The 14,824-nt window shown below is 42.3% G+C and overlaps 1 protein-coding gene across 4 annotated transcripts in view; it reads left to right on the forward strand.

Annotated features, from left to right (window-relative positions):
• The first annotated feature begins 8,665 nt into the window (after nucleotides 1–8,665).
• The window catches only part of ACSM1 (acyl-CoA synthetase medium chain family member 1), a 57,706-nt gene continuing 51,547 nt past the window's right edge, over nucleotides 8,666–14,824 (forward strand). For 2 of the 4 annotated variants that reach the window (XM_027612690.1, XM_027612693.1), the window contains exons 1-2: nucleotides 8,666–8,769; nucleotides 12,239–12,460. In XM_027612690.1, coding sequence (XP_027468491.1) covers nucleotides 12,278–12,460 — 183 coding nt within the window. In that variant the 5' untranslated portion in view covers nucleotides 8,666–8,769; nucleotides 12,239–12,277. Of the gene's footprint in view, nucleotides 8,779–12,238; nucleotides 12,461–14,824 lie in introns of all 4 variants that reach the window. The other 2 variants (XM_027612692.1, XM_027612691.1) reach the window with 2 other exon arrangements.

Raw genomic sequence — 14,824 nt, forward strand, 5'->3', positions numbered from 1 at the left:
GGAAATAAATACTATCATGTTTCACCTCTGTGTGGCATCTATAAACCTCAGAACATAGGTGTGAGAACAGTATAGGGACCTCAAATAAAGTGTCCCTTCCCCATGGATCATGTTTATGGTAGTATCTACTCTTCCTATAATCAAGTAATAAAATCATTTTTAAATCAAGACCATGGGGATTATCTTTGGAGAAAGTAAAGAAGGGGAGGGTGGCATTGAATGATGAGCCACAAACTTTGTTCCTGGGGCCTCTGGGGGCTTCATTTCCAACCCAGGGATGGAGGATGAATCTTCCTAGCAGGTTCAAGTGAGCTGGAGAAAGCAAAGGATCTCTGAGGGTCTAGGCCCTTCTCCATCAGAATACTTAGTAATAATAGCAACAACAGTAATAAGAATATCAATCATTTATCAAGCTCTTGCCAAGTATCAGGCACTATGCCAAACAAATATATATATTGATTAATGTTCACAGTCACCCCTTGATTCAGTTACTCTTATTTTTCCCATTTTCCAGAGGAGAAAACAAAGACTTGGAGAGATTAAGTGATATTCCCCAAAGCCACGTAGCTAGTAAATGACAGCTACAGGTTCAAACCTAGACCCATTTGCCTACAACACCTATGCATCCTTTCCTTTCACTTGCCTTCTCTTCCAGCCCCTGACAAATACCCACTGGGCACGTGATCTGATGAGCACTGGGTGTTAGACTCAACTAATGAATCATTGAACAGTACATCAAAACCTAATGATGTGCTATATGTTGGCTAATTGAACTTAATTTTAAAAAAATGAAAAAAAAATACCCACTAGAATGTGTACATCCTGTGATATACTCCTCCTGGAATCCATTGGACGACACCAGAGTTTTATGTTCGGCCTAGTAGAGAAACACAGTCTGCTAATCAAATAGCAAAACTTTGTCTTTCTCAGTCTGGATTTATCTCTGTTTAAGGGAGCATCATTTAACTGACAGCTTCCAAAAATTTAAAATCGAGCGGATAGTTCATTTTGACACTTTATCATTTTTTATCATGTCCCCTTCCTCCATGCCCAGCTCATAGGCTCAGAAATGATTCATGATGGGAACCTGTATCTTTAGGGGAAATGTATGACCTACCCAAAGTATACCATCTGACTCTCCTCCCTCCACTCCATCCCCTTCTCCAGACAGCTTGTATAAAGTAATCATAATATTTAGACAGTCCTTTTCACAAAGATTGGCTTCCTGTGACTATAATGAAATCATCAAATATTGTCTTTTTCAGGACGAGATAAAGATAGACCACCTTATCCTTCCTATGTTATCTAGCAAAAGCCTGTAAGATACCCCAGTAACCCTGAGAACCAAGAAGTAAGGGTTACCAAGTCCCAGTGGTCCAGTATGGGATGTGTACAACTTCCCTGGGCAATCATTAGCTCTAGGGAGATCCCTAGACTAACCAATTTGTGTGTGTGTTGATGGCATAAGGTGCCCTAGGCTTGCTGCCATTATTTGTGTATGGAAGGAGGAACTTAGCCTGGGAAGGGACACTCACTATTATTTCAACATCAGGTTCAAATTCTGAAGTGATAAAAGGAGGATTATTATAACACATGCATAAATGGTTTGGACTTCATCTGAAGAGTAACAGTGCATTTCTAAATGATTACTTTAGTAGCTGAAAGGTGAATACATTAGAAGAGAATTTGAGAAATTCTTTTTCCTTTTAATATTTATTTATTTATGTAATCTTTATACCCAACGTGGGACTTGAACTCATTCCGCTGAGATCAAGAGTCACATGCTCTTCTGACTGAGCCAGGCAAGTGCCCCAAATTTGAGAAATTCCTAGAAGAGGAAATTCTACTTCTTAGAACTTTGTGACTTAGTGACTAAATAAGGCAGGTGGGGTTAAGGGAGAAGAGGCACTTAAGGATGATGTCTAGGTTTTTGATCAATTACACTGGGTAGGTGATTATAACACTTTCCAAGAGAAACAGGTTTGAGGTGGGAATATTGAATTCAGTTGTGGTCATGTTAATATAGGTCATAACAAGGCTGGCATATATTGAGAGAGAAGACTCAGAAAAGACAAGGTATGGGGCACCTGGGTGGCTCAGTCGTTAAGCATCTGCCTTCAGCTCAGGTCATGATCCTGGAGTCCCAAGATCGAGTCCCGCATCGGGCTCCCTGCTCGACGGGAAGTCTGCTTCTCCCTCTGACCACCCCCCTCATGCTCCCTCTCTCTATGTCATTCTCTCTCTCAAGTAAATAAATAAAATCTTAAAAAAATTAAAAAAAAAGAAAAGACAAGGTGTGATAACGGAAAGAAGAGAGCAATTAAAGAGTTCATTAACATTGCCCAGAATGGCCAAGGGTCAGAACTGGAAGCAAGAACATTAGAAAACTTACTTCCAGAAAGAAACCCCAAACAAAACAACAGTTTCAATGAGTAAATAAGGGGAGAAAAAGTAGCTATGGGTTATGACATATAGAAAAGATGGTAACAGGGCGCCTGGGTGACTCAGTCGTCAAGCATCTGCCTTTGGCTCAGGTCATGATCCGAGGGTCCTGGGATTGAGTCCCATATCAGGCTCCCTGCTCAGCAGGAGACCAGCTTCTCCCTCTCCCACTCTCCCTGCTTGTGTTCCTGCTCTCGCTGTGTCTCTCTCTGTCAAATAAATAAATAAAATCTTAAAAAAAAAGAAGGTAACAGCTAATGTAGTCTACTCTGTCCAATAACCATTAACTGGGAGAGGAAGGGACAGAAGAAAATACATAATTAAGGAGGCAACTTTTGGAGGAGGGAGGCACTTGAACAAGTGTGGTGAACATTGCTTTTCTCCTGTTGTTATGGCCTGAATTGTATCCCCCCAATTTCATATGTTGAAAGCCTAACCCCCGGTACCTCAGAATGCGACTGTATTTGGAGGTAAGGTGTTCAAAGAGGCAATTAAGTTAAAATGAGGTTATTAGAGTGGGCCTCATCCAAACTGACCGGCATGCTTAAAAGAAGAGCAGATGAGGACCCACAGAAAGACACCAGGGGTGCATTGCACAGATGGATGACGTGAAGAAGTAGCAAGAGGATGGTTATCTGCAAGCCAAGAGGAAACCAACCCTGCCAGCATCATGATCTTGGACTTCCAGCCTCCAGAATTGTGAGAAAATAAGTGTCTGTTGTCTAAACCACCCAGTGTGTGGTGTTTTGTTACAGCGGCCCTAGCGGACTAATACACCCACTCAGTGGCCTTCTCCACAGTCACCTCTACACCACCCTTGTTCCTTGCTAAAGGAATTCTGATTTTGTCCAGAACCAGAGTGAGCTCACCCTTCCCATTTCCCTTCCATTGAGTCAATTAGAAATTCTCAGTTTGTGACTTCTAGGTCCTCTGCTCCTCTGTGGTAGAGTAGATTTGTTTTCTAGCAAATATTTGCTCTCTACTTGCCCCCTCCCCCATACACACCCTCCTACAGGGAGAAATATGGTTCTCTGCTCCTTGCTGTTGAGCTTCGTCTGTGGCTTGTTTTGGCCAATAGAATGTTTTTTGTGTGCTTTTTTTTTTTTAAGACTTTATTTATTTATTTGACAGATAGCACAAGTAGGCAGAGTGGCAGGCAGAGGGAGAGGGAGAAGCAGGCTCTCCGCTGCGCAGGGAGCCTGATGCAGGGCTTGATCCCAGGACCCTGGGATCATGACCTGAGCCGAAGGCAGATGCTTAACCGACTGAGCCACCCAGGTGCCCCTGGCCAATAGAATCTTAACAGAGATGATGCAAACAGAAGTTTTAAATGTACTTACAGGGTTTGACTTGATTTTGGGTGCCTCTGCTGACCACTATGGAAAGAGCCACTAGTCTGAGATTCGTGACAGAGAAATGTGTGTTAAATAAATGTGTGCCACTGTTTGTTATGCAATACCATCATAGCAATGAACAACTGATCAAACCTTAATTTCCCTTTTTTAACAAAAAGAGAACAAGACTGGTCTCAAGTATTTGGCAGGGAACTCTATTGTAAATGGGGTTTAATAACAGCAAAAATTTTTGCTTTCTCTGTATTCATTTTTAGTTTCTTCCTCGTGGCAAGTAAAATAATTGCTTAATTAGGGACGCCTGGGTGGCTCAATCGGTAAAGCCACTACCTTTGGCTCAGGTCACTATCCCAGGGTCCTGGGATCAAGCCCCACATCGGGCTCCCTGCTCAGCAGGAGGCCTGCTTCTCCCCCTGCTTTCCGTTCCCCCTGCTTGCTCAGCCTCTCTTTCTCTCACTGTGACAAATAAATAAAAATCTTTAAAAAAATAATGATTGCTTAATTACAGTAGTTGTACAGAGCTTCATTTGGACTGCCATGGGTTTTTGTTGTTTTATTTAGCATTTTAAGGAAATTGATGTAAAGGAGAATATTGAATAAATAAGAGTAGAGGTAATTGTGCATGGTTATAGCAAAAAAGAAGGAAGGAAGGGAGGGAGGGAGGGAGGAAAAGAAGAAGGAAAGAAACAAGTAAAGAAGGAAAGAAAGAAGAAATGAAGGTGAGATATGGCTAAGCCTGAGAAACAATAAGAATGGGGCAAGATTACAAGAGAAGAAGGAAGGAATGGGACCAGAATGAAAACCTGAAAAAAAAGTCAAATAGTGTCATCTTCACCTAAAAGGAAGTAGCTAGCCAAGGATCCATGGCGAAAGGAGCCAAATTTTATTTTTTTATTTTTTATTTATATTTAAGGAATATACTTTTTAAAAAATTTTTTATTGTTATGTTAATCACCATATATTACATAATTTGTTTTGGTGTACTGTTCCATGATTCATTGTTTGTTCATAACACCCAGTGCTCCATGCAGAATGTGCCCTCCTCAATACCCATCACCAGGCTAACCCATCCCCCCACCCTCCTCCCCTCTAGAAACCTCAGTTTGTTTTTCAGAGTCCATCATCTCTCCTGGTTCGCCTCCCCCTCTGACTTACTCCCCTTCATTCTTCCTCTCCTGCTATCTTCTTTTTCTTTTTTCTTAAAATATGCTGCGTTATTTGTTTCAGAAGTACAGATCTGTGATTCAACAGTCTTACACAATTCACAGCGCTCACCGTAGCACATATCTAAGGAATATACTTTTTAAAGTTTTAATTTAAATTCCAGTTAGTTAATGGGGCGCCTGGCTGGCTTTAAGCGGCCCACGCGATTTCAGCTCAGGTCATGATCTCAGGGTTGTGGAAATCGAGCCCTGCAAAAGGCTCCGGGCTCAGCGGGGAGTCGGCTTGGGAATCTCTCTTTCTCCTTCTGAACCTACACCCCGCTCTAAAAAATAAAATAAAATAAAATAAAATAAATTCCAGTTGGTTAACATACACTGTGATAGTAGCTGCAGATGTATAATTCAGTGATTCAGCATTTACACACAACACCTGGTGCTCATCACAAGTGCGCTCCTTATTCCCCATCACCTATTTCACCCATCCCCCCACCCTCCGCCCCAGCCCCCAAGAAACAGACTCTTAACTATAGTGCACAAACTGATGGTTAGCAGAAAGGGGCCAACTTTGAGAGTGGAAGGCACCCGAGTGAGTCCTAGTTCCGTTGTTGCCGGGACCCGCCCACCGGGAACCGGTCATGCTCCAACATCACCACACGGGTGCAGTAGAGATCCCCGGGCGATGAGGCCCACGGAGGCACCTCGCTGGGTTCACACCAAGCTCTAGGAAGAGATTCATGCTTGAGAGGTGCAGTGTGAGGGGCGGAGTGGGGGCCAAGAGAATCAGCTGTAGTCAAAGGTGCAGTCAGCCTGGGCACAGCAAATCAGCTGTGAGAACTCCGCTATTAACTTTACTTTTTTAATTTAATTATTTAATTATTTTATGTTAGTTACCTTTAACCAAACCTTCAGTAGGCCAATAGAGCCAGTCTGTCACCGAAGGAGGGATAAAGGGGAGGAGTGAGCAGGAAGGGGGCATGTGCTCAGAAGAGCAGGGCTATTTACAAAACTAAGATCAAGCTTTTTGATGCAGTCTTTTTTTTTTTTGGTCATTCTTTTCTATCTGCTGGTGGTTATCATTCCATCTCCCATCTCCCTCCATGGTCTGGGTACTCTGAAAAGAAGTGGATCGTGGGGTGCCTGGGTGGCTCAGTTGGTTAAGTGTCTGCCTTTGGTTCAGGTCATGATCTCAGGTCCTGGAATCAAGTCCTGCATTGGGCTCCTTGCTCAGGGGAGAGCCTGCTTCTCTCTCTCCCTCTGCCCCTCCCCGCCTTGTGCTCGAGTGTGCTCTTTCTCTCTCAAATAAATAAATAAAATCTTAAAAAAAAAAAAGAATAAGACAAACTTACATCAAATTGGGTACTTAAAATATCCAACCTCATTAGCTGGGGAAGCCCGGTGGAGACAGGCTGGAGTCCCGATTGAGAGGCCTGGGTGGAGCGTCCTCCCCTCAGCTGAGACTTCCAGCTGACCATCTCCATAAGGGCCATATTTATAGGGCAAATGGCGGGTTCTGAAGTGAAACGTTTGTCTGCCTATGTGCAGTTTGGAGTGAGCTGAATTCCTATGTTATCATGTCTTTACATATTCAAGGAGCCTGGGCTAGGTGTGTTTACCTCCCCTCCCCTCTAGATTCCATTCTGGGGAGGGGGCAGCCCAGCCTGGAGCCAGAAGAGATGCAAGGCAAAATATAGCTCTTACAGTCCAGAACAGAAGGGCCAATTCTGACCTGGAAGCCCTCTAATAACTAACTAGGCTCCCAAGGTCACTTATGCAGCACGGGAGTCTCACAAAACAATATTCATTAGCCCTCATGGGTACATGAAGTTGCAGGTGGTCAGTCAGGACAAATCACAGAAACCTCCATCCATACAATACAACAGAGAATGAGGCTGATAGTGTCTTTGCCATATTTTGATGTTACTATCTCCATACAGAGTTTCCAGGACTACTGAGTCAGGGGAAGAGAGTATAGAGAACTCATAACTGCTCTTAAATGCCCTAGACCAGATGTGACTCATGTCTGCCTAGTGTTCATTATCCAGACCTGGAATTCAGTGGTCTCATTCTGACTACAAGAGAGGCTTTGAAATGAAAAGAGAAGTGTGAATGGATTCTTCAGAGAATTCCACTATCTCTACCATAGACCCATTGTTACAGATGAGCAAACCAAGGCACAAGGGGCTAAGAAACCTGCTCAATGTCACAGAGCTGGTAACTGGTGAAAGCTAGACTAAACCAGGCTGCCTGGCCCAGAGCCGGTCTTCTATGCCCACAACACCAGAGTTACAGTTCCACATGGGAGATCCACTGAGATCCAGAGTGTCTCATAGACTTTCCTTTCTGTCCCCATTTTCTTCCTAAAAGTGACTGCCTCTTCTGCTTGAGTATCAGGGTCTTTGATACTTTGTCTGTTTAATCTTTACTTACTGTGGCCAGTCAACTTACCACTGCTTTCTCACCCCTCTCGTTAAAAAGTCTGTCTTGAGCTGAAAATTGATTATGAATGAATTGGCCTGGAGAAGGACAACCCACCTCTCAGAAGACAGGCTTGCTCTCAAATCCAGCAGGGATGTTCTAGGTGTCTCCAGCAATCTTTTTTTTTTTTTATTATGTTATGTTAGTCACCATTATGTTATGTTAGTCATAATTAGTTTCTGATGTAGTGTTCCAGGGTTCATTGTTTGCATATAACACCCAGTGCTCCATGCAATATGTGCCCTCCTTAATACATTGTGGTACTTTTGTCCCTGCTTCATTAGAGGGTGGGAGGGAAAAGTTCCTGTGATAGTTGGGCCAGGGTCCTGGAGATCCCCATCCCCCAGCAACACCCCCAAAATGGCTCTAGTAGACTACAATATAAGCCACTTCATGCAGCAATCCAGGCTTATCAATGCAACATCAACATCAACCCAAGCGTCTACATGTCTGAGCCAAACGCTGTGCAGACTTGACCTGGTGCTGTTCTTTCAAGGATCCAAAGGAACAAATCTTATTAACAACCACACTCCTCTGTTTTGTTAGAAGAGGCCAACGGCTTGTCCATCGGCCATCTTGTAAATGGTTGAGCCAGGATTTAAGCCCAAGACCTTGGGATTCCAAAGACCTTGCATTTTGTTAGTACACTGAACTGTTTCTCTCCAAATCCCCAGTTAATAAAAACAGTCAATATTGATTAGGCCAAGCACTGTGCTATGTGCTCGTCATGAATTATTCCATCTAATCCTAGCAATGCAATAACAACAAGACAACCATAAGAGACAACCAGAAGTTGTCACTATTATCTTTCCCATTTTACATATAAGGAAACGAGGGTAGAGAAAGGAGGTCAATGAAAGTCAAAGAGATGGTAGGTGGCAGACTGGAGACTTAAACTCAGACCTTTCTGCTTCCAGAGCACAGACGTTAACTACTAGACAACATTGCCACTTGGCTGTCATTTAAATGTGAGCCCTGGAGGTATGGGGCTGGGAAAGAAAGCAGGTTAGCTCCAGAGTTAGTGAGAATTCGCCATTTGACTTTGTTCCTTCACACCACAAGCCGTCCCACAAGAACTGGAATGACTTCATATAGTTTATTTTTCCAACCCATTATCTCTCCAGTGGAGGGCTGGGATTGTTTTCCGTACTGTTCTGAGCATCTCCTCCCACTTCAGAATCTTCAGATTCCTGCCAAGTTCTCCGCCCCAGAGATGGGCAGTCCTTTTTGTGTGTGTACTCCTGGGAACTTTACTGATCAGAGAGAAGTGTATATGTAAAGTCCCCATTTCTATACCAGTCCAAGACAAAGCCCAGCTGTTTTCTAGACACTGCCAGGTAAGGCAGGTAAATGAAAGCTTCTTTGTGAGGTGTGTGTGTGTGTGTGTGTGTGTGTGTGTGTCTATCACAGGGCAGTAAAATATTTACAGAGCCCTGAATTTAAAATTCAAAGGCCTAATTTCAGGTTCTGACAATGTCGCTTATCGGTTGGTTGACTTTGGGCAAGGCTCTTAACTTCTTTGACACTTTGTTTCCTTAATGCAAAATGAGGATGGTGATACTGAATGAGAAGGATAAATGAGAATATATGTGTGATATGCCTAGCACAGTGGCTGGCATATAGAGGGTGATCTGTTTAATGTTAGGCGGCTCTGAGTATGGTGGACTATGCAAGAGGGTACAGAGGAGAGTAGGAAGACCCAGAAAATGAACACTTGAAAGAAAATTCCACTCTGCAGAAGTTGGTTCATATTATATAAGTGAATGCCTTTCATTTAAAAAAAAATTTTTTTTTTTTTTTAAGTATCTAACTTGGGGGGTTTGGCTTCAGAATTTGCCGGGAGTTAGGGAGCATTTCAATATTTATTGAGTCCTTATTGTATATTAGACACAATAGCTGGCAATGTAATTTATACAGATTATCTCACTAATCCTGTGGGAAGTCAGGTGGTAGATATTACTAGTGTGTCTTCAGGTTCAGAGACATAAACAGTGGCCAAGATCACTCAGACTGTAGGCAGCAGAACCAAACTTGGCTATGTAACTCCAGGATCCCCTATACCACACTAAGTATGTTGCCTCATAAAATACTTAGCTTTTTCAGTCCAAAGACTTGTGAAATTAGAGCTCTGTTGCAGGAACTCTTCAAGGCACTGTGTACCTGGGCAAAAAATGCTGAGCCTAGCCAACTCTCAAAGCCACAATGCCAAACTGACCTCAGAATGCACTTTAAAGCACTCTAGGGGTGCCTGGGTGGCTCACTCAGGGTTGGGTGTCTGACTCTTGATTTCAGCTCAGATCATAATCTCAGGGTCCTGGGATGAAGCATGCTTATCGGGGAGTCTGCTTGAGGATTTCTCTCCTTCTCCCCCTGCCCCTCCCCCCACTCACATTCTCTCTCTCTCTCTCTCAAATAAATAAATAATCTTTTAAAAAATAAAGCAATTCAAAAGATTGTTCTTTAATTTATTCCTGTTTCTTCTCTTTACACTTGAATTCCAAAGATTAAGCAAGCGAGAGTTTCCCCAGAGGGAGCGGTAACTAATAATAGCTCCCATTTCTGGAGCACTCATCTGTACTGCATCTGTGCCTAAATGCTTTATGAGGGATGTCATTCATTCATCACCACGACTTTAGGAAATAGGGGCTGCCAGTATTTCCATATTTTAGACAGAGGTTAAGAAAATTGTCCATTTACATATGTGGTGGGGGAAGGGGCTGGAATTTGAAGCTATGATGTTTGACTCTTAAGGGCACACTCTCGGCTACCACAGTCCTCAGCTGGGCACTGTATTTGGTCCTATTATGTGATGAAGATGAAGTTAGAATTGCAAACACATTTATAAGATGATACCAAAGTTGTTTTTATTTGGTTAAAAGAGGTGTTATTAGTTTGCTAGGGCTGCCATAACAAAGTAGCACAGACTGGGGTGGGGGCTCAAACAACAGAAATTTATTTTCTCATAGTCCTGAAGGTGAGAAGCCTGAGATCAAGCTATCTGCAGGGTTGGTTTCTCCTGAGACTTCACTCCTTGGCTTGTGGATAGCTATTTTCATGTTCACATGTCATTTCCCCCTACGTGTGTCTGTGCCCTAATCTCTTCTTCTCATAAGGACACGGGTCATATTGGATTAGGGTCCATCTAATGACCTCATTTTAACTTAATCACCTCTGCAAAGATTCTATCTCCAAATACAGTCACATTCTGAAGTACTGGGGGTTAGGACTTCAAGAGATGAATTTTGAGGGGATGCAAATTAACCCATAATAAAGGACTAATTAATTTCTTCAGTATTTCTCTCCCTTTGGTTTTTGTCTTTAGCCACTTATTCAGGGGTTGTTTGCACTGACCTTGGGTCTTTTAAAGAAGATCCCAAGGTCATTTATTTACCTGTGCCTTAAAATAGCAAGTGAGTCTTGTATTCCTGCTCTGAATCAGTTCATGCTTGTGGAGGGAGGCATGTGTTAGACAAAAGAACAGGGAAGGCAGACTTTTAGAACCAGCTCTATGACTAAACTTGCCTTGAAACCTTGGAGAAATCCCTTTCGGGATGTTGGTCTAAATCAAATATTTTAAGCTCAAATATCCAGAGGCTTGACAGGTACAGTAAGTGGAGAAACTAGTAGGCGTGACAAAATAAGGAGTGGTGGGTAACCATGTGAAATTGGAGAACATTCCTTTTCAATGAAGCATACAATTCTCAGCTCCAGCCATTTTGTCCAGTTTGAAATAAAGCCCAAGTATTGCCAGACTTTCTATGTTTGCAGGAGAGACCATCAAGACTTTTAAATGAAATTTCCCAAGGTTTAAATGTTGACAATTTCAATTTTTCCTCCAAAGACCGAGAGCCAACAGGAATATGTCTGAGGGCCAGATCTGGGCCAGCTGAGATCTTAGTGTCTCTTTCTTGCTCAAAAATGCCCTGATGAAACACAAGATGGTACAGTTGATTGATAGGCACTAAAAAGGAGACCTTACTTTAAGTCATGTGGTCCAAGATTCCGTGCTGACAAGCAAACTCTAAGGGATGAACTTTTCATATATCCATCCTCTTTTCTGCAAACATTAACTCAATTGCATATTTAGCAATCCCTCCCCCTGCTAGGAATGTGAAGTAGGGTTCTGGGGGCAGCATCAAAATTGGGGTTAGGTTATTATTGGTCTAAACTGGCTGAAAGTAAACTGAGTCAGGTTTTATTGATCTATTCTGTGGTCTGTTGTCAAACAGTATTATGTGATTGCTGAAACCAAGAGGGAGGAGGCTTTATTGGTTTTGGTGGTAAAGTGATTGGATCTCAAAGCCATTTGTGGAGTGGTTTTCTTCAGTCAATATTCTCATGGAAAGATCGTTCTAGCTTAAGCCAATTTTCACAATCAGACTTCAATAATAATAAGTGAAGTTTCTTCTCCCATGTAAAAGGGGTCTTTGTTGGGATCTGGAGTGGCAAACAAGTTTCATTTCATGGGTCAGCTCTTATGGGTGGGAAATAGCTGCCTGGAATGTTGTCCTGGGAAAGACCCCCTAGAGAAGGTGTTGTGATATTAGTCTGGTCTGTCCTGAGTATGGTGATATATTTGTCAGTATCCTGACAGTCTCAAGTGACAGAAACCCAATTTCAGGCGGGAAAAATTGTTAGCTCACAGAACCCAGGACAGGATATTAACAAGAGAGAGGGTAGAGATGCAGATGGGCCTTGTGCCTTTCAAATTCTGGTGAGCTGAAACAAAGCTATTACTCTAATAAAGCTATTGGCTTCCTTTCATGGAGGAAATTATCGTTCCATGACCAGTCATCTCTTCCCAAGACAGAAAATTCTGTGCCGGCTTCCTGAGGACTGCCCACCATGCAGTGGCTGATGAGTTTCCGGGTCCTCTGGGGCATCCGCAAGCCCTTTCACCTTGCCCCTGGGTACTTTCGCTGCCAGCCTTTATCAGGGGTTGGAGCCCCGAGATGGAATGACTACAGTGTACCTGAGGAATTTAACTTTGCAAGTGATGTCCTAGACTACTGGACTCAAATGGAGAAGGTAAGGAGCCACCCATGATGGGAGGTGAGGACAGGAATGGCCTTACTGGCCTCATCATGCTCCTAGTAGGCTGAGGGGCACAGAACCAGGAAAGTCTTCTGTATCAGCTTACCATTGTGGTGGGAAAAGCTCATTTTTGGGGGTTGAATTCTCAGCCTGGCTACTTTCTCACTTCTCTGAGCCTCAGTGGTTTTATCTGTGAAATGGGGATCATCTCATTTAAGAAACAAACAAGATGGTGGGTGAAAATATCACATAATTGTGACCAAGTGCAAAGTTTGTGTTCACAAGGTCAGCAAGTTGATGTTAGTCTGAATTCTTACCTTCATCTAATGAGACTATGAGCCTAACTGGCATTTGTCTCATCAAACTTTGGCTTAACTTGAGGCTACACTCATAGGGAAAGGACAGATCACCTGATTGTATGAGCATCTGACATCTATAGCAAGTCAGGTCATCTGTCGTTCTGTGAGGATGTCAAGTGCAACTGGATTCCTCCCTATCAACTGCCTACTTGAGCATGGCTTTAGGGTCTGTCCAGAGAAGAAAGTCTAGAGGTTACACATCTCTGCAGAAAAACCCAAGTGCTCGGTTTGTCTTTCCCCAAGAGACAGATCAGAGAGTTAATATAAGATGGAGTCAGAAAGTTAATATGTTAATTAATTGAATTGAAATAAAATAAAATAAATTTTTTTAAAAAAGAGAAGGGTAGAGAAATGTTTAACCTACACTTGTAACATATGGCTGGAGGTCATAAATAGTAAAATGATATATTTTTACCAAAAAAGAGGAAGTTCATATAATTTTAAATTTCCCATGAACCTGCATTTATATGTTAGTATTCAACTACCATGGGGGCTTCCTCCCCACCTCCTTCTTTTTCTTTTCTCTGAATTTCCATAGTAACATCAAGTAAAATAGAGGGCTCAATAGGGAAAGCATTTTTTATATGCTATGTCAGGCACTTTGCATTTAATACTATGATTAGATGGGCACTCTCATCATCCCCATTTTCCAGACAGGAAAACCAAGTTTCCAAGGGTTTAAATAACACTCAGAAACCACCACATACCCAATAAATGAACAGAATTTGGGTCCAGGCTAAGTCTATAATACTTTATTTAACCTGGTCTTACAATCTGATGATGCCAGACATCTCTGTCTTCAGACTCTAAAATGACTTTTGTCACTGCACTGACCAGTAATCTCGTTAAGAACTTTTGAACCATGAGACATGCTGGAGAGGGAGGAGGTAGAGAGGAAGAAGTGATACCATCACTTTTCCCCTGATTTATCTTTATATAGTCCTTATAGTTAGTTAGTGCATCAACCCATGGAGATAACCACGAAGTAAATAGACCCCAGGGATGCTTCATCTTTGTTGGGTTTTATATCTTCATTGTCAATCCTTGCCAATTTCTCCATGTCTCTAAATTCTCCACCCCCGCCCCAGGATCCTCATCCCAATATTTATTCTCACAACACTTCTCATCTCTCTGTTTCCACTTTTCCAATTGCCTTGATCATGATCAGTGTCTCTCTAGTGATGCATGGCGCCTGTCACCTAGCTCTAGCTGTCCTTCAATAAACTGGTGGAATAAAAATTTTGAAACCTGCCTAACAAGCCCCATAGGTCTTGATGTTGTTTCTATGAAAGACCCTTCAGAGGGCCCACTGCAGTCCACTCTGGCTTCCTGGACCTCCCTTACAACTTAACAGGTATCACCCAAGAACTGATCCATGGCCCAAACAACAACACAACCAAAACCATAATAGAGTGATAGAATTTATTTTAACTCACATTTCAACGTATTTTACTTATAAAATATATTAGAAATCCAACGTTTTTTTGTGAAATCTTCTGAGTGTGTGCATGTGTGTGTTGGCAAAGAATTTATTATAAGACAAAAGAGAGTACCTGGTAAGCCAGACAACATATGTCCAAGCATGGAATACGGACCACCAATTTATAACCCCTGACTATTCTTGGAAATTAAATCCTTTATTACTCTAGGCTCCAAAGATAGTACACACAACTTTAATTGATTCCTGGAGCAGCCTCCCACATCTGTTCACAAGAGGTCACATTCTGTCCAAATTCATTCATTCATTCATTTATTCAGCTAAGACTTAGTGAGCCCCTACCATGTGCCAATTACTATTCTAGATAATGGGGATAGGAAAGTTAACAAAATGTACAACTCTTCATTTTATCTCTTTAGACAGTGATTCCCCACTTCATGTCTTAGGAGAGGTGAATACAGTGTTAGTGGAGTTACATTTTGTTTGTTTTGACAAAAATCATAACAGAAGCAAATTCTTCCTACCACCCTTGATGCACCTTAATATTAAACATTGCTCAAT

This window comes from Zalophus californianus, chromosome 10 (assembly GCF_009762305.2).
Source record: "Zalophus californianus isolate mZalCal1 chromosome 10, mZalCal1.pri.v2, whole genome shotgun sequence".
NCBI lineage: Eukaryota > Metazoa > Chordata > Mammalia > Carnivora > Otariidae > Zalophus > Zalophus californianus.